The following is a 20,262-nucleotide window of genomic DNA, read 5'->3' as shown; positions in this document are numbered from 1 at the left end:
TGAAGGGCTCTCCACACAGGATGTATTTCCCGAGAACACATGACAAGCACACGAACCAGGTTCATGGGTCTCCTCAGAACTGCGGGCCTGGGCCCGTCCTTCCCTGATTTCTGCGGAATTCAGAATCTTTCAGGCTCTTAAACGCCAATGAGGTGCACGCAGTGTGGACCCAGGAACAGGGGGCACCTGCACTCATGCAAGAAACATCCCAACGACGTGCGGGACACTCACAAGGGCTGCGAGGGGCTCCGGTGAGCCCAGGTCTCAGCAGGCTTCAGCACCAAGCATGCTTCCATGCCACCCTAGAGACCATAAAACACCTGCCCAGCACTTCCGGTGTTAGAGCCTCTGGATTTCAGAGCCTGGAGGAGTAGTTGGGGCACATTTAGCAAACAGCAGGGAGGAGGGGGAGGAGGAAGAGCAGGGTGGGTGACTGTGTGTCCAGGAGGAGGAGGGTAGGTGTCTGTGTGTCCAGGAGGAGGAGGAGCAGGGTGGGCGACTGTGTGTCCAGGAGGAGCAGGGTGGGCGACTGTGTGTCCAGGAGGAGCAGGGTGGGCGACTGTGTGTCCAGGAGGAGCAGGGTGGGCGGCTGTGTGTCCAGGAGGAGGAGTGTGGGCGGCTGTGTGTCCAGGAGGAGGAGGAGGAGCAGGGTGGGCAGCTGTGTCTCCAGGAGGAGGAGGAGCAGGAGGGGTGGTTGTGTGTCAAGAAGGAGGAGGAAGAGGAGAGTGGGCGGCTGTGTGTCCAGGAGGAGGAGGAGGAGGAGGGTGGGCGACTGTGTCCAGGAGGAGGAGAGTGGGTGGCTGTGTGTCCAGGAGGAGGAGGAGGAGGAGGGTGGGTGGCTGTGTGTCCAGGGGGGCTGCGCTGGGCCTTGGACTGGAGGAGGCGAGGTGCAGACAATGCATCAAAAGGTGCCATCTAAGGCTGGGCGTGGTGGCTCACGCCTGTAATCCCAGCACTTCGGGAGGCTGAGGAGGGCGGATCACCTAAGGTCAGGAGTTCGAGACCAGCCTGGCCAACATGGTGAAACCCCGTCTCTACTAAAAATACAAAAATCAGCTGGGTATGGTAGCACACGCCTGCAGTTCCAGCTACTCGGGAGGCTGAGGCTGGAGAATCACTTGAACTCGGGAGGCGGAGGTTGCAGTGAGCTGAGATCGTGCCACTGCACTCCAGCCTGGGCGACAGAGCAAGACTCTGTCTCAAAAAAAAAAAAGAGAAAAAAAATAAAGGTGCCATCTGCACCTGATGCGGCCTGAGGAGAGGGCAGCTCCTGCACAGGTGTTTCCTAGGGGGCACTGGGGACCTGGCCCTGGTGCACTGGGTGGGAGAAGCATCAGCACCCGCTCTTCTCGCTAAATCTCCACCCTGCTACAATTTGAGATTGTCAAGGTGCAACCTCCTTTCCCGGGGAAAAGAAGTGTCAGCTTTTTTTCAAGTGACAATATGGAGTGAGGTGAACAGATTACAAGAATAAATCTGAAGCCTTTCAAAGTAAAACAGACGCTGGCCATCAAAGTCCTGAGCTGAGGTGAGGCCCATGGGGGCGATGTGGTCCTCCCATGAAAAGACAACCCAGGACTAACCCTCGAGCACAGTTAAATCCATTTGTATCAATTAAAAGAAAAAAACCCAACTGATTGTTTCTACAGAGTAGCTTAAATGAAGCACGTATGAAATTTCACAACAGTTATGGACAGCTCGTTACAGAACAGAAAGGATTCAGAGAACATGTCACTGCAGGCACAGACTGTGCTCCTCACCTCAGCAGAATACCCGCCTCTGCCCAGGGCAAGACCCACATGTTCTGCACCCAGCCTCTCCCGGGGGGGCCTCACGCCTTCCCCCTCCCCACACCTTGCTGCCGCATGTCCAGCCTCTCCAGGGGGGGCCTCGTGCCTTCCCCACTCCCCACACCTTGCTGCCGCGTGTCTAGCCTCTCCGGGGGGCGCCTCGTGCCTTCCCCACTCCCCACACCTTGCTGCCGTGTGTCCAGCCTCTCCCGGGGGGGGCCTCGCGCCTTCCCCGCTCCCCACACCTTGCTGCCGTGTGTCCAGCCTCTCCCGGGTGGGCCTCGTGCCTTCCCCGCTCCCCACACCTTGCTGCCGTGTGTCCAGCCTCTCCCGGGGGGGCCTCGCGCCTTCCCCCCTCCCCACACCTTGCTGCCGTCCTCCAGACTCAGGCGCATTTCATTTTTCACCAAGAGCAGCTCCGACTGCAGCTGCCTCTGGCAGATGGTGAGCACTGACATTACGCCTTCTTGCTTGCAGAGAGGTGCGTCCTTCAATGTCACCAGGACGGGCTGCAGATCACCCTTGACAGAGAAGACAGAGGAAAGCTGAGCATGCAGGAGGCTGTTGCTGGGGCTGCCCCTCAGGTGGCCTGGAGCTGGGAGCCAGTACGGCAGCCAGCAGGGATGCCAGAGGGAGGTGGCAGTGACATCCACAGCCGAGCACCTTGGTCCACAGCAGGCCACATGGGAACGGGGCTGAGGACGCAGCAGGAAGCTGCCCCGACCCAGGACAACCCCACAGAGCAAGGTGGACTGGGGCATCTGAGAGTGGGAGCCACTCTACAAAGACCCAGCTGGTGTGCGGGTGGTAGGCACTAAGTTCCCAAGGTTCTGCTCAAATACAAGTGGAAGCCTTAAAAGACGACTCCCTACAGGGCCTCCAGCTCCAAAAGAAGAGCTCGCTCGCCACATCTCCCACAGGCACTGCTCATCGACAGACAAACCATTTGATTAGAAACCAGAGAAGCAGCTTAAGCGGACCCTCCTCACACAGTGAGCTCCGTTTCACTGGACAGTCCCTATCATGTGAAAGAAAGAATTGTTTTTAAAAGCTTAAAACAATAAACTTAAAATGGTACAAAACAGTGAAATCCTCAGCCCGGTTTCACTGCGTACTGACCCAGAACAGGCCCAGGATGGCCCGAGCTTCAGGCCCCCTTTCTCTGCTGTGTCATGAGCCACCATGACAACTGCAGCCCCCAGTGCCCAGCGCAGAGAGAAGTCATTGACATTAAAGGAGAAAAGGAGAGTAAGAAAAAATACCCTGCCATGGCCCGCGGGGGGAGCCTACCTGTGGGTCAGGGACAACCGGCTCCAAAGCAGCATCATGGGAGGCCTCCACGTCGCCGGTGACCTGGGCCTTGGCGCCACCATCCATGCGAGGCTGTGGGTGGGCCCCGGGCACCCGTGTGTGAACTGTGGCTCTGCGGGCCTGCCGCCTGTCCAGCTCCACCTGGCACCTCAGGAACCGCTGGTGCAGCACCTGCAGCTGGCGGCTGAGGCGGGCACACTGCGCTCGGAGCCGCTGCAGCTCGGGAGGCTCTGCCCCGGCTGCCAGGGGCTGCTGCTCCAGGGCGCGGCGGATGCGGGCCAAAGCCAACAGGACAGCCTCCAGCTCGGCAGAGTGGGCCGCCTTCCGCTGGTTCAGAGCGTCAATTTCTAAATTTCTCTCGGCAATCATCGCTTCCTTTGCTTTCAGGGCCGCTTCGAACTCCTGGATCCGGGAGGCCATGTCTTCGACCTCAGCCTCCCTGAGGGCTACATTGCGCTCCAGCTCAGCCAGCTGCCGCTCCGCAGCCTCCTCTGTGCCCTGGAGGCGCTGCTGCAGGGCCTCCAGGGCCTGGCTGTGCCCACGCTCCTGGTCAGCCAGCAGCCGGCTCAGGGCCTCCTTGGCTTCCAGCGCAGCCTCAAGCTCTCCCTGCAGGGCCTGCCCACGAGGTACCCCGGCCTGGGAGCAGAGCAGCTCGCTCTGCAGACTGCCAGCCTGACTGTCGCTGACTTCGTGCACCACGGGCCCCATGAGGGACAGCTCGTGCTGCAGCTTCTCAATGACTTCATGGAGTTGTTCAATTTCCTCTGCTTTCTCCTTTTGTAATCGTTTCTGGTTCTCTTGCAGATTTTCAATAGTGGCTTTCAGTTCTTCAATCTCAGAACTTCTAGTATATATGACCTGAAGAGAGAGCACATTTCAGAGGCAAATTAAATGTATCCACTTCCGAACGTCCCTACTTCAGGGCACGTTACATCCTGAATGCATTCTTGGAGTGAAGACTCCATAGCGTGAAAAACAAAGCAGCCATAGAAGCAAACTGCTGGTGCCGGACGCACTCCACACCCACCTTGGCTGCCACTGGGCCCTGGTGCACACCTTGTGCTCCACGTCTGATCGTGGGACGAAGCTCTAATGCAGTCATTTTCCATGCAAGGACGTCTACAGAATGACGCTTTCACCATCCTTTAAATGTTATTTTGTTAATATTTAAACAACTTTGATTTGTTTGATTTTCCTGAAGGTGCATTAGATTTTAGGTGTCATTCTAACTCCAGGAGGAAAGTAAGAAACCTAGGCAGAGAATCTGCACCAACAAAGCGGTGAGCCGGGCACGCTCCCCTTCTATCCCAACACTGCTCGTGGTGATGCTGGTGATGAGGCGTCTCTGCCACTGCCACTCGGTGACACCAGGCATCAAAGTGAGTTTACTTGTGCCATGAAACATAATCCTCAGCCATGTAAGGAAATACGATTGTTTCCACTTTAAAGACAGGAAAATTGAAACTGAGATATTAAACATCTTTCTAAACCCACAAAAACAGTAAGTGGAAAATTAGGATTGAGATGTATGTCAATATAGCTCCAAACTCTATTCTCTTAAGATAACATTCCTGGTAATGACAAAAAATAGAAAAATTCTAATCCATTTGTGCTCTAACAATTTTAAAACAATTTGTTATAGACTAATATGTTCTTCCAAAAAATTGAGGATTTCATAACAACTCCAGGTTTCTCTGGAACTACCTCACAATTACTCTGGACTCAAATGCAAATCTGGCCTACAGAAAAAAAACAAAGGAACCGGATGAACCTGTGGCTTTGGTTTGGACGCTGTCAACAACACCTTCCTATGCATTTACCACCGATGAACAACAACATGCACTTAGCAAAAGCAGCCTCCCAGCTGCGGGCTAGGAATGCCCGCTGCACATTCTGCTCCCCGTCGCGTGCCTTACTGTGTGCGGCACCGGCCTGTGTCTCTGTACTCTACAGGCAGGTGAAGGAATTTCAAGGACAATTCTGATTATATGCAGCTTTTGCTCATTCCCTAAATGCACTAAATAAACTGGAATCAAAGGGTGTGCACTAAAGACGGTCATAATCACAACGCATGTATCATGTTAAAATACTGGAGCCAGCATACGAAGGTAGCTCTAAATGTAAAACACCAAAACCTAAAATCAGTGCACTGAGGCCGGGCGCGGTGGCTCACGTCTGTAACCCCAGCACTTTGGGAGGCTGAGGCAGGTAGATCACTTGAGCACAGGAGTTCGAGATCAGCCTGGCTGACACGGTGCAACCTGGTCTCTAGTAAAAATACAAAAATTAGCCAGGCGTGGGCATCTGTAGTCCCAGCTACTCAGGAGGCTGAGGTGGGAGAATCGCTTAAACTCTGGAGGCAGAGGTTGCGGTAAGCCGAGATTGCGCCACTGCACTCCAGCCTGGGCGACAGAGCAAGAGAGTGTCAAAAAAGAAAAATAAAAAGCAAAAAGCGTATGCAAGCATACTCAAGGAGACCTGAATGCAAAGTAAAACTATGAAATTTCTCAGGAAAATTGGGCTAGGGAAAGAGCTCTCAGAACTTCAAAAGTATAATCTGGTGGGGCACAGTGGCTCACGCCTGTAATCCCAACACTTTGGGAGGCCAAGGCAGGCGGATCTTCTGAGTCAGGCGTTCGAGACCAGCCTGACCAACATGGAGAAACCCCGCCTCTACTAAAAATACAAAAATTAGCTGGGCATAGTGGCGGGTGCCTGTAATCCCAGCTACTCAGGAGGCTGAGACAGGAGGACTGCTTGAGCCTGGGAGGCGGAGGTTGCAGCAAGCCAAAATCGCGCCACTGAACTCCAGCCTGGGCAACAGAGAGAGACTCTGTCAAAAAAAAAAAGTAAAAAGTTTTGCTCTGCAAAACATACCGTTAAGAGAATGAAAAGACCAGCCATACATTGGGAGAAAATACCTGCAAATCATGTATCCAAAAAAAGTGTTCAAAAGATATAAAGAATTCCCAAAACAATAAGAAACCGAACAATCCAACTTTTTAAAACTTTCTGAGGCGGGGCACAGTGGCTCATACCTGTAATCCCACTACTTTGGGAGGCCGAGGCAGGTGGGTCACCAGTGGTCAGGAGTTCGAGACCAGCCTGGTCAACGTGGTGAAACCCCGTCTCTACTAAAAACATTAAAAAATTAGCCGGGTGTGGTGGCAGCACCTGTAATCCCACCTACTCAGGAGGTTGAGGCAGGAGAATTGCTTGAACCCAGGAGGTGGAGGTTGCAGTGAGCCGACACGTTCCCGCTGCACTGCAGCCTGGGCCACAGAGTGAGACTCTGTCTCAAAAAAAAAAAAAAAAAAAAAAACTTTCTGAAAGACTTAAGCAAACATTTCCCCCACAATATGGATGGCAAATAGCATAGAAAAAGATGCGCAAGATCACTAGTCATTAAGGAAATACAAAACACTAGGATATACCACTACATATCTACCAGAATGTCTAGAAAAAAAGACTGACCTTACCAAACGCTGATGAGAACGTGGTTACCCGGAACACTCATCTATTGCTGGTGGAATGTAAAACGGTAGTGCAACTATAGAAAACAGTTTGACAGTTTCTTTTAAGGTTAAATATATACTTACACATGAATCAGCCATGCATTCAGTTTAAGTACTGAACCGAAAGAAGTGAACATTTATTTTCTCCCAAAAAGCTGTGCATGAAAGTTTATGGTGGCTCGATTCATCACTGCCAAAACCTAGAAACTATCCAAATGTCCCTCGATGGGTGAATGGATCAACAAACTGGGTCCATCCAGACAACACTACTCAGCAACTAAAGGAACAGACACAGGCGACAGCATGCATCAATTTCCAGTGCATTACAACACCTGACTCGAAACAGAATTCCAGACAGGAAGACAGCAGGCCTGATGGGTGGCCACAAAGAAACAGCACAAAGAAAATTTTTTGAGTGATGAGACTGTAGTGATTATTACAGGGCTAAATCCTTTTTTCAAAATTTATAAAACTGTATACTAAAAAAAAACTAATTTTACTATGCACGAAGTCTAAAAACAAAACACTTAAGTTGTTATACTGAAAAATAAGTATCTACAATCAATGACCTAAGGTTCTATCTGAAAAAGCTAGAAAAAGAAGAGAAAATAAACCCAAAGTAAATAGAAGGAAGCCAATAATGAAAATAAGAGGAGAAATCAAAGAAATAAAGACAGAAAAGTATCAGAGCCAAAAGCTGATTCTTTGAAAACACTGACAACATGGATAAACTACTAGCTAGAGAGACTCAAGAATAAAAGAGAAAACACGAACTCACTAATATCAGGAATAAAAGGAGGGCCATCAGCAGAGAACCTGCAGATATTCAATGGCAAGTAAGGAAATGGTTAATAAGGTGAACAGTTACAAAATGAGAAAGTATAGACTGGGCGTGGCGGCTCACGCCTGTAATCCCAGCACTTTGGGAGGCCGAGTCGGGCGGATCACGAGGTCAGGAGATGGAGACCATTCTGGCTAACACGGTGAAACCCCGTCTGTACTAAAAATACAAAAATAATTAGCCGGGCGTGGTGGCAGGCGCCTGTAGTCCCAGCTACTCGGGAGGCTGAGGCAGGAGACTCACTTGAACCCGGGAGGCGGAGGTTGCAGGGAGCCGAGATCGCGCCATTGCACTCCAGCCTGGGTGACAGAGCAAGACTCCATCTCAAAAAAAATAAAAATAAAAAAAGGAGAAAGTATAAACTTCTTTATGCAAAGAAATTTGACAATTTTGATGACAAGCACAAGTGCCTTGAAAAATACAACTTGTCACAACATGAAACAGAAATCCAAATACCTCAGTCTGTTAAAGAAAATGAATTATCATCAATCTCTCTAGATATAAAACTCCAAATGGCTTCATTGTTGATGCTATGAAAACATTCAAAGAAGAAATCCCAGCTATGTTAAATAAACTCTTTCAGAAAAGAGAGGAAGTGAAAAAATTCCCAATCTATTTTATGAGACTAACATAACCTTCATACAAAGCCTTAGGAAACACTGCAAAAAAAAAGACAATTATGGACCAACATCCCTCATGAACACAGATGCAAAAACCATTAACAAAATATTAGCAAATCAAATTCAGTAATATCTGTAACATATTAAAAGGGCAGTACATCACTACCAGGTATGGTTTATCCTAGAACCGCAAGGTTAGTTTAATCTCCAAGAAATAAATCACTCGATAAAGTTAACCCTATTAGTAGAATAAAAGAGAAAAATATCATCACTATTTCAATAGATCCAGAAAAAGCAAACTAGAAATATAACGGAACTTCCTTGATCTGATAAAAAGGCACCTGTGAAAAACCTAAAGCTAATATACTTAATGGCAAAACACTGACCACTTCCCTGTAAGACAAGGAGCTGGGCAAAGATGACTGCCCTAGCCAGTTTTAACTTTGTACTGGGAGTGCTAGACATTGTAATAAAAGAAGGAAATAACAAAAATTGGAAAGAAATAAAACTGTCTTTATCTGAAGATGATGTTATCTTATACATAAAAAGCCTTCAGGAATCCACAAAACGCTACTAATATACATAAATTGTGCAAGGTAACAGCAAGGTTAACATACAAAAGGTGTATGTGTATTCACGGTAAACAACTAGATAATTATTTTAAATCTCACTTACAATAGTGCGAAAAACCTAAAATATTCAAGGATAAATTTAACAGAAGACGTGAGACCTCTTTATTAAAACCTGTAGAATAAGGGAGAAGTAAATGGTAAAATTAAAGAAACATCACTAACCCCAGAGTTAGAATAAGCCACACAGGAAGGGAGGGCCCACGTTGAAGATGAGGTGTTAGGATGGCTGGAGCCCCGGAGGACGGCAGTACAGAACAAGTGACAACAACCACGACCACGCCAGGGAGACGGGAGCTCCGTTTCCCCACAAGTGTAAAAGACACTTCTAGAAGACAAACATCTTCACTGACATAAAATAGGGTAGAAAACAGCAAATGTGGTTTCCTTGAAATAACTGGAAACCTAACAAGAGTCAAACCTTTAAATGGAATTTTACTTTTCTTTATTATATAAAGCAAAATAGCATCCGCATCTTTACAAAAAATTAGGAGAATTACAGAAAACAAAGGATGTACGAATTTGCACATATCTGGAAGAAAAATCCCACAAGAAAAAATTGGGGATTGTCCTTAAAAAGCTTTCAATTCTTAATGGAACAAAAATACTGTCCTTAACATGTAAACTATTTTTTATATATTTTCATTATATAAGATTATAGTTAGAGGTCAAGTTCTAGAGCACTATAGACAAATAATACAACTTCTTCTGAAAAGTAATCAATGGTTTTTATAGGCATTCTTTTTTTTTGAGACGAGTCTTGCTCTGTCGCCCAGGCTGCAGTGCAGTGGCGCAATCTCGGCTCACTGCCAACCTCCACCTCCTGGGTTCAAGTGATTCTTCTGCCTCAGCCTCCCAAGTAACCATTAGAGGCACCGGCCACCAGGCCCAGCTAATTTTTGTGTTTTTAGTAGAGACGGGGTTTCACCATGTTGGCCAGGCTGGTCTCGAACTCCTGAGCTCATGTGATCTGCCCGCCTGGGCCTCCCAAAGTGCTGGGATTACAGGCGTGAGCCACCGCGCCTGGCCATAAAAGGCATTCTTCAATGTAACCCAAAAGGCTATTTTTAAATTTTTGCCAAATATACAAGATACAATCAGATACTAAGATAATATCTCAGCCTCTGTCAAAGGGAAATTAAAAGTGACAAACTGGAGACAAACTTCTCCTTCTTACTTCTATGGTCCCCTCCAAAATTATTTTTTTTTTAGGCAGGGTCCTGTTCTGTCATTACGGCTGGATTACAGTGGCATGATCACAGCTCATTGTGGCCTCGGCCTCCCAGACTCAAGTGATCTTCCTACCTCATCCTTCAGAGTAGCTGGTGCTATAGGTGTATGCCTGGCTAAATTCTTTTAAAAAATTTGTAGAGATGGGTCTCATTATGTCGTCCAGGCTGATCTCGAATTCCTGGGCTCAAACGATCCTCCCACCTCAGGTTCCCAAACTTCTGGGATTACAGGTGTGAGAGCCACTGTGCCCGGCCATAAAGTTAATTTTGTTTTTGAGACAGGGTCTTGCTTTGTTGCCCAGGCTGGAGTGCAGTGGCACAATCACAGCTCACTGCATCCTCCATCTCCTGGGTTCAAGTGATTCTCCTGCCTCAGCCTCCGGAGTGGTGTGTGTCACCATGCCTGGCTAATTTTTGTATTTTTAGTAGAGATGGGGTTTTGCCATGTTGTTTAGGCTGGTCTCGAACTCCTGAGCTCAAGTGACCCACCCTCCTCAGTCTCCCAAAATGCTGAGAATACAGGCGTTTGAGCCACCGTGCCCAACCAATAAAATTAATTTTGAAAAGTATTATAAATATTGTATGAGGAAACAGAAGACTGTCAACCAGGAAAGCCAAGGCCCCAGTCAATCACACCCAGCAACTATGAGGACTTCGTACAGGAGACGCAGGCGTAGCCAGAAGTGTGAGAAGAGCCCCTTCTCCCTCAGCACCGGGGAGTGGCGTACCTCGCCGAGGTAAACCTGCGGTGCCTAGAGCTGCTCGCTCACACACAGTATCCCCTTCTCCCTCAGCACCGGGGAGTGGCGTACCTCGCCGAGGTAAACCTGCGGTGCCTAGAGCTGCTCGCTCACACACAGTATCCCCTTCTCCCCCAGCACCGGGGAGTGGCGTACCTCGCCGAGGTAAACCTGCGGTGCCTAGAGCTGCTCGCTCACACGCACTATCTCCTCTTCTTTGTTGGGCAGAAATGCCGGTGGAAATGGTAATAACAACAACCATATCAAAACAGAGCCGACAGAACCTTACTAGGGAAATATTCCACTGACCCTACAGATATGAAATGTCCTAATTAAATAAGCCTACAGTTTTAAATTGGAAAAATGGAAAAACATTTTGAAAATGTTTTTTTTGTTGTTATCGTTTTTTGAGACTCTCCCACGCTGTGTTCATTCACCGAGCACGCGCCGCGTGGGCACCACACACACGATTCTCCCACGCTGAGTTCATTCACCGAGCACACGCCGCGTGGGCACCACACACACGATTCTCCCACGCTGTGTTCATTCACCGAGCACGCGCCGCGTGGGCACCACACACACGATTCTCCCACGCTGAGTTCATTCACCGAGCACACGCCGCGTGGGCACCACACACACGATTCTCCCACGCTGAGTTCATTAACCGAGCACGCGCCACGTGGGCACCACACACACGATTCTCCCAAGCTGTGTTCATTCACCGAGCACGCGCCGCGTGGGCACCACACACACACGATTCTCCCACGCTGTGTTCATTCACCGAGCACGCGTCGCGTGGGCACCACACACACACGATTCTCCCACGCTGTGTTCATTCACCGAGCACGCGCCGCGTGGGCACCACACACACGATTCTCCCACGCTGAGTTCATTCACCGAGCACGCGCCACGTGGGAACCACACACACAATTCTCCCACGCTGTGTTCATTCACTGAGCACGTGCCCCGTGGGCACCACACACACGATTCTCCCACGCTGAGTTCATTCACCGAGCACATGCCGCGTGGACATCACACACACGATTCTCCCACGCTGTGTTCATTCACCGAGCACGTGCCACGTGGGAACCACACACACGATTCTCCCATGCTGAGTTCATTCACCAAGCACGCTCCATGTGGGAACCACACACACAATTCTCCCACGCTGCGTTCATTCACCGAGCACGCGCCGCGTGGGCACCACACACACAATTCTCCCACGTTGTGTTCATTCACTGAGCACGCGCCACGTGGGCACCACACACATGATTCTACACAAGGTCTTTCAAGGGCATCTGTGAAGTTATGAATGCTCTGCAATTTTGAATATCACCTCTAATATAAACAGGTTGGTTCTGGTTTTCTTTTTTGCTTCAAAAGCACGGCTACATTAAAATAAAAGATTTAAAAATAGATTTTTTAATATACACCTACTATGTACTCACAAAAATTTTAAAAAAAATTTGTTTTTAAGATTTTTTTCCCATCATGCCAGTGGGAAGAGAAACAGTGAGTGGCCACTTACTCAAGTCACCTCCTTGAGAAGAGCAAGCCAGCAACAGCCCAATAGCTCCGAGCCTGTCACAGCCCTGGGGTGCTGCCCTAGGGAAGGGCCTCTCTTCAGATCCCTATCAGGGCTGCAATCAGAAAGCAGTTTGGGGCAGGGGTCGCTGGTTCCTCACTCAAGATAGAAAGCTGCTTCCATGCACATGTCCCCAGGCAGAATCGGGCGCTCTCTGCACTGTCTGCCACATGGAGGCCACGGGCATCTGTGAAGACCAGAGACTCGCGTCCCCGATGAGGGTCCTGGCGGCCGCTCGGCACCGGCATAAGCAACATGAACTCGGGCGTCACGTGGACCTTTGGTAGCTTACCTTCAAGCTTGTGTTCTCTTCCTCAAGTTCTCTGAGGCTGACAGCAGTCTGGCTGTTCTGCATGTCCAATTTTAAGTTCAGATGTAGTATTTCTTCATTTTTACTTTCTAAGTCACCTTTCATCTTTTCTAGCCGTTCTTTTAAGTCCAAAACCTTTCATTAAAACAAAAGAAGAAAAGTATTAAAAGTCATCTAATATTCTATTATTAATAATTAAGAAATTATTAAAATAGCTTTGAGATATTTAAATGCACATGCCTAAAGCAATTACTACCCTGTACCTGTACCCGCATACAAATGGTAAAACTGCAAAGAATACACAGTGGTCAGGGCTGGGCACGGGGCTCACGCCTGTAACCCCAGCACTTTGAAAGGCTCAAGCAGGCAGATCACCTGAGGTCAGGAGTTGGAAACCAGCCTGGCCAACATGGTGAAACCCTGTCTCTACTAAAAATACCAAAACTGAGCCAGGCGTGGCGGTGGGTGCACCTGTAATCCCAGCTACTCGGGAGGCCGAGGCAGGAGAATCGCTTGAACCCAGGAGGTGGAGGTTGCAGTGAGCCGAGATTGCGCCATTGCACTCCAGCCTGAGCAACAAGAGCAAAACTCTGTCTCAAACAACAACAAAAAAAAGAAAAGAAAAGAAAAGAAAAGAATACACAGTGGTCACAAGCCCATCGCCTGCGTTATCTGGACATCGGATCTGCCACAGAGAAGCCCACTGGACACTGACCCAGGGCTGGCAGTCCCATGGCCCCACTCTGCACTCACTTCGCTCTCGTGCCGCAGGAGTGCACTCTGTGTCACCTCTAACTGTACTTCTGGACCCTCAGGAGGGCTGCCCGAAGGAGGCTCGGGACATCTGCCTGCATCTAGTGTAGACTGCAACGTGGACGCCAGAAGCAAGCTACTCATCTGCTGTTTCTTTAACACCTCTTTATCCTATTAAAAAAAAAAAGGAACTCTTATTTTAGGCAAATATTTGGGAATTCAGTACCTCAAACTGCTGCCTGTTAAAGCACAGACCATCTTCAGCTGCACCTGAAGCAGAGCAGGGGGACCTGCACGCACCTGCACTCAGTGACACACCAGGCAGCACTGGCACCCAGGACCCAGCCACCTCCCAGCAGAGGCCTGCCTGGTGCAGGACGTGACCGAGAGCCACAGCCTGTGCCCAAGTCCACTGTGCGGAATTTATCTACAGTAATATTCACCAAACTATTACCAATATTTTCAAAACTGACAAGAACTTGCCAAAAAAAATAGGGCAATGGCTGATGGTATGCTCATACAATGAATATTACTTGCCTAGAAAAAATTTTTCAAAGAATATTTAATATGACGAAAATGGTCACAATACGTTACATGCGCAAGAGCATGACATATAAAATCGCATACACAGTCCAAATTTCACGAAGGGATAAAAACACATTTTCTAACCCTGGCATCTACTAAGCTCAGTAAACGTTTGCTGAATGAAGGCAGAAGGGGTGAAGCCGCCCTGGAGCAGCTGTCACTGAAATGTGTGCAGTGGCCGGCCAGGGGGACAACTCCGCTCCAAGTGCAGGTGATGCTCAGCAGTCCTCCCTGCGACAGCAGAACAGAAACACGTCAGGGCCTGAGGAAGGGCCCCAGTTTAATAATTCTCATCAGCACTTACGAGAATCAGACACACTTGGCCGGGCGTGGTGGTTCATGCCTGTAATACCAGCACTTTGAGAGGCCAAGGCGGGCAGATCACCTGAGGTCAGTAGTTCGAGACCAGCCTGGCCAACATGGTGAAACCCCATCTCTATTAAAAATACAAAAATTAGCCAGGCGTGGTGGCGCGTGCCTGTGCTCCCAGCTACTCAGGAAGCTGAGGCAGGAGAGATCGCTTGAACCCGGGAGGAGGAGGCTGCAGTGAGCCGAGATCGCGCCACTGCACTGCAGCCTGGGCGACAGAACAAGACTCTGTCTCAAAAAAAAAAAAAAAAAAAAAAAGAATCAGACACACCTGAGAAAGACTCCTCTCATCTGTGTCTGAGGCCAAACTACTAATTCTAAAATCAAATATCTTACCGAGCCTCTTTTCAAGTAACCTTTTAACCTCATAAAAGTCAGCTGAATTCCTTTTAGCTAAATGCTCACAATGGAGGGCACAGCTGCTACCCAGAAATGCAGACAGGCAGCCCTGCCCCCTCCAGCCATGAGATGGTCCACCTGGCTCAGTGCTCCAGCCCCTGTTTAAACTCTCAGACACAAACGAACACACAGAACACGGCAAACACCAGCAATGCAAAACCATCACTGGAGATCTCTTCACTGGGAGCTGACATGAGTTCCTGAGCTCAAAGATTGAAACAATTACAAGGGGCTCTCATCAAAGTATTTAATAAGCTAAGATTTTTTTAAACCTAAAATCTTAAATGTTTACTTTATGAAATATTAAGGATAAATTCAGAGTTCTTGAGACATAAAGAAATTGTATAAAATCCTACTACAGCAAATAAAATCAACAATCTCCAGAAAGGTCAAAGTACTCTTGCTACCCAGTCACCAATGACTTCTGTTTCTCCCTAACGCCAGTGTTTCTGGTGCAGATGTGGTGGCTGCGAGTGAAAAAGGACGCCCTGCCCACTCCCTGCCAGCTCAGCGATGAAGCCATGCCTGCGGGACACCTCACCACATGCCCAACCACAACGTGGAGACGCTTTACCTGTTCCAGCTCTTTCACGATGTTTTTCTGTTTTTCCACTTCTTCCTGGAGCTGGGCCACTTTTTTCCTGATGTTGATGTTCATCTCCTCCAGACGTTTAATTTCTTCTTCCTGCATTAACACTTGTCTATCTGCCGACTCTTTCTGTATAGCCAATTCATTAAATTCATCCAACTTTTCTCTCAACTTTTGTTGTAACAACTCAACCTAAAACAAAAAATGCTTGAGGAATAGACTGTTTTATAAAAACCCATTTTCCAAACAAAAAAGTACCCAAAACAACAGAGAGAAAACAGATGCCCTATGCCCTCCCCTAGACCCAAAGGGAGACCTAGACTCACAGGCTGCACAGGGAGACCCAGACTCACAGGCTGCACAAAGACCCAGACCCACAGGCTGCACAGAGACCCAGACTCACAGGCTGCACAGGGAAACCCAGACCGACAGGCTGCACAGGGAGACCCAGACTCACAGGCTGAACAGAGACCCAGACTCACAGGCTGCACAGGGAGACCTAGACCCACAGGCTGCACAGAGACCCAGACTCACAGGCTGCACAGAGACCCAGACTCACAGGGGGCACAGAGACCCAGACTCACAGGCTGAACAGAGAGACCGAGACTCACAGGCTGAACAGAGACCCAGACTCACAGGCTGCACAGGGAAACCCAGACCCACAGGCTGCACAGAGAGACCCAGACCCACAGGCTGCACAGGGAGACCCAGATCCACAGGCTGCACAGGGAGACCTAGACTCACAGGCTGCACAGGGATCTAAAGGAAGTATAGGGTGATGTTGTGTTAAGAAAGGCATTCTCTATAATACAGAATTTGTTAGGAAAATGAAATCTATTCTGATAGAAAAGAATGGAATACTACAGCCGGCGCGGTGGCTCACGCCTGTAATCCCAGCACTTTGGGAGGCTGAGGCAGGCAGATCACGAGGTCAGGAGATGGAGACCATCCTGGCTAACACAGTGAAACCCTGTCTCTACTAAAAATACAAAAAATTAGCTGGGTGTGGTGGCGGGCACCTGTAGTCCCAGCTACTCGGGAGGCTGAGGCAGGAGAATGGTGTGAACCCGGGAGGTGGAGCTTGCAGTGAGCTGAGATCGCGCCACTGCACTCCAGTCTGGGCAACTGCATGAGACTCCATCTCAAAAAAAAAAAAAAAAAGAAAAGAAAAAAAGAATGGAATACTTCTCAGCAACATAAAGAACAAACTATGGCTACACTCAGTAACCTGGATCAATCTCCAGAGAGTCAGGCTCAGTGAATGGTGTCAATCCCCCAAGATGACAGGCACGCTTCACCCATCAGGAAGATGGTTAACTTTTAGAAATAGACGACAGATGAGTGGTTGCCCAAGAAAGGACGGCGGCATGGCCGTGACCCAGTACACGAGGGTCCCTGGGGGGCAGAAGGCACTGCAGCGTCACCAGATCCCTGCCCATACTGGCTGTGACACTGCATTCCGGCTCTGCGGATGAGACCTCTGGGAGACCACGTGCCAGGCACGAGGGATCCGAGTCTTACCTCTTACAACTGTGTGTGAATCCACCATTAATTTTTTAAAAAAATAAACGAACCTACTACAGCTTCCTCAGACAAGAGAAAGCAGATGGCTGCAGCCCAAACAAGAGCAAGAAAAGCGAGTGGGTGGCAGGACAGTCCCAGCGAGCGCAGGGGAGCCTGGGCGCCAGCGCAGGGAGTGCCCATCTCGTTGACGCCTTCCTCACCTCTCCATCCAGCGGCGCCTGCTGCCGATTTCATGTACATGGAAGGCAAAAATTTAAAGAAAGTTAAAGCTTAAAAACACAGTGAAAGACAGCAACCAGCGGCACTGCAGGCTGCGCTGACTCACCTGGCTGTCGCGAGGGCCCCAGGGCTGCGGCTTGGCCGCCTGGCGAAGCTGCCCCTCCAGCCTCTGAATCTCCTGCTGGAACTCCTCGCGCTCGTGCTCCCGCTCGGCTGCCTGCTCCTGGGAGGAGAGGCAGCGTGTTGGAACCACCCCAACGGGGCTGGCGTGCCCCTTGCAGCGAAGGTCTACCCAGGCTTCCACTGCACGTACAAGTGCAACTGCCCAGCAGCTCAGACTCCAAATACCCCCCTCATCACAGTCACTTTGTAAAATGGAGTTAAGTAAAGAAAAACAGCTCTCTGCATGGAACACAGAGGAACGTCTGAGACTGGTGGGTGGGAGGACAAGAACCAGTGAGAGCCGCAGCACAGGCCCAGCCCGGGCCCCAAGTGACGCCTCCGTGACTGTGAGAAGGAGCATGGCAAGACCATGGGAGGCGGCCCTCAGAGGGCTGCACCACAACATGTGGGCAAGAAGACACCCACCAAGAGTCAACGACCTGGGTGCACCTGTGCAGCAGGTATGGGGCGCCCTCTTCATCATCCTACTGCAGAAGCTTACCTAACGATCGGGAAAGAAGTTCATGCTGTAACGGCAACTTTTAGTGATGCAAAAAAATGTATTATTCAGAATTCTTACATCCATGAATTGCCGCTGGTTGCGCAAATGCTTGTCCAGAGATGCCACCTGCTGTTCCAGGGCAGTGACGGCCTCCGCCTGCTTGGCACACCCGCGATGCTGAGACAGCTGTTCTTCTAACTCAGACTCCAAAATCTTCATCTGGGAGAGCAGGGCTGAGCGGTCCTTCTCAGCCTGCTTCCTGGTCTCCGACTGTTCTTTGGTCAGATTCTCCACTTCCTTCCGGAGAGCTAAGGATGCAAACAGGACAGACACGGGGACACCCCTGCACCTCAGAGGCTGGTGCATGACACGTGCATCTCCTGATGGTGATTCAGTCAAAACCCACCGAAAATGAAGTCACTTGAATTCGGGGTAAAACGCCCATCTTTTAAAACAACATTGGCTAAAGCAAATTTCTGAAGCCTGAGAAGAATACTTCTGAGTGACACGTGGGTGATTCTCTAGGAATTCTGTCTTCACTACTCTCTCCCAGACAGAAACACACGACTAAGCCCAGTCCCAGCAGACGATGGACGGTGCTGAGAGCCTGGGGTTGTGACGTGTCTAGGGGAAAGGCAAACGCCCCATCGGTAAATCAAAAGCGAATCTAGGTCGGGTGGGGTGGTTCACACCTGTAATCCCAGCACTTTGGGAGGCCGAGGCGGGTGGATCACTCGACGTCAGGAGTTTGAGACCAGCCTGGCCATCATGGTGAAACCCTGTCTCTACTAAAAATACAAAATTAGCTGGACATGGTGGCGTGTGCCTGTAATCCCAGCTACTCGGGAGGCTGAGGCAGGAGAATCACTTGAATCCGGGAGATGGAGGTTGCAGTGAGCCGAGATTGCATTGCTGCACTCCAGCCTGGGTGACAAAGTGAGACTCCTTCAAGTAAATAAATAAATAAATAAATAAATAAATAAATAAATAAATAAAATTAACTGGGCACCACAGTTTAAATTTCTGTCCCCTCCAAAACTCATGTTGAAATTTAACTGCCAGAGTGATGGTATTGGAAGGGCCTTGAAAAGGTGACGAGGCCGCAAGGGCTCCACCCTCACAGCAGTTTTAATGCCTCAATAAGCGGCTTTGGGAGTGGTCCTCCCACTCGGCCCTTCTGCCTCTGCCCCAGGAAGATCCAGCCCTCCACTCCGGAGGATGCAGTGTGCAAGGCTCTGCCTTAGAAGTGGAGACGGGTACCTCACCAGACACCAAACCTGCTGGCACCCTGACCTTAGGCTTTCCAGCCTCCAGAACTGTAAGTCACAAATGTGTGTCTGTGATAAATTGCCTAGCCTCAAAAATTCTCTTCTAGCAGCACAACCAGCCTGAGACCTGGGGTGGCGAAGCCCCAGCCCAGGTGGAAACTGCAGATGAAAAAGCGTCTTGGAAAAAGGGGCTCTCTGCTGCTGAGTCCTGAAGCCTCCATTTTATTATTATTATTTCTGAGATGGAGTCTCTGCTGCTGAATCCTGAAGTCTCTATTTTATTACTATTATTTCTGAGATGGAGTGTCTGCTGCTGAGTCCTGAAGTCTCTATTTTATTACTATTATTTCTGAGATGGAGTCTCTGCTGCTGAGTCCTGAAGTCTCTATTTTATTACTATTATTTCTGAGATGGAGTCTCTGCTGCTGAGTCCTGAAGTCTCTATTTTATTACTATTATTTCTGAGATGGAGTCTCTGCTGCTGAGTCCTGAAGTCTCTATTTTATTACTATTATTTCTGAGATGGAGTCTCTGCTGCTGAATCCTGAAGTCTCTATTTTATTACTATTATTTCTGAGATGGAGTCTCTGCTGCTGAGTCCTGAAGTCTCTATTTTACTACTATTATTTCTGAGATGGAGTCTCTGCTGCTGAGTCCTGAAGTCTCTATTTTATTATTATTATTTCTGAGATGGAGTCTGGCTCTGGGATTACAGGTGTGAGCTACCACTCCCGGCCTGAATCCTGAAGTCTTTAAGCCATCCAAAAACTAAAATATTAAATTCATATATGTTAACTGACATTTCACCAGCTTCCAAAAAATCATTTTGATTTGTAAAATTGTTAAGTCTTTTATCACAAACTATCATGACCAATGCAAGTAACATTCTCAATAAATGTTGATGCCACTGTCAGCAGTAACGGCGACTCCGCTGTAAACATGCTGCTGCAGTAACATTCACAACCTGAGACGTGCGGCGAGGCCCGAGGGCAGCTGCTCCCCCGACTGCACTCCCTGGGCCTGGACATGACCTGGGCTGTGCTTGGCCCAGAACATCGCCATCTTCAGGGCCAGGGGCACTAGGCCATGCACTGGGGCAGGGTGCCTGCTGACATGCACGCAGACTCAGGGAGGCACACGAGGATCGCAATCCCAGCTGGCGAAGCAGGTGACACCCACGCTGAGCAGGCACAGGGGATCCAGGGGGCCCAGGCCCTCCCTGGAGACCAGAGCTGGGACCCAGCCCAAGAACAGCTGTAACTATCACAAGACATCAGTTTCTGAAAAGCAGCACAAACTGTAGCTTAGGCACTGTAGTA

The 20,262-nt window shown here is 49.2% G+C and overlaps 1 protein-coding gene across 14 annotated transcripts in view; it reads right to left on the bottom strand.

Annotated features, from left to right (window-relative positions):
- Window positions 1-20,262, bottom strand: part of PCNT (pericentrin) — a 122,111-nt gene that overhangs the window by 30,376 nt on the left and 71,473 nt on the right. For 6 of the 14 annotated variants that reach the window (XM_055373800.2, XM_055373809.2, XM_055373805.2 and 3 more), the window contains 8 exons: window positions 17,754-17,983; window positions 17,118-17,234; window positions 16,993-17,013; window positions 15,254-15,460; window positions 13,327-13,497; window positions 12,556-12,708; window positions 3,081-3,959; window positions 2,156-2,311 (listed from right to left, as the gene is read on the bottom strand). In XM_055373800.2, the coding sequence (XP_055229775.1) occupies window positions 2,156-2,311; window positions 3,081-3,959; window positions 12,556-12,708; window positions 13,327-13,497; window positions 15,254-15,460; window positions 16,993-17,013; window positions 17,118-17,234; window positions 17,754-17,983 (1,934 nt within the window). The remainder of the gene's footprint in view (window positions 1-2,155; window positions 2,312-3,080; window positions 3,960-12,555; window positions 12,709-13,326; window positions 13,498-15,253; window positions 15,461-16,992; window positions 17,014-17,117; window positions 17,235-17,753; window positions 17,984-20,262) is intronic. The other 8 variants (XM_055373810.2, XM_031005118.3, XM_055373807.2 and 5 more) reach the window with 3 other exon arrangements.

This window comes from Gorilla gorilla, chromosome 22 (genome assembly GCF_029281585.2).
Source record: "Gorilla gorilla gorilla isolate KB3781 chromosome 22, NHGRI_mGorGor1-v2.1_pri, whole genome shotgun sequence".
NCBI classification, from domain to species: Eukaryota; Metazoa; Chordata; class Mammalia; order Primates; family Hominidae; genus Gorilla; species Gorilla gorilla.
Note: the sequence above shows the minus strand (reverse complement) of the source record. Positions and strands in the feature narration are given on the sequence as shown.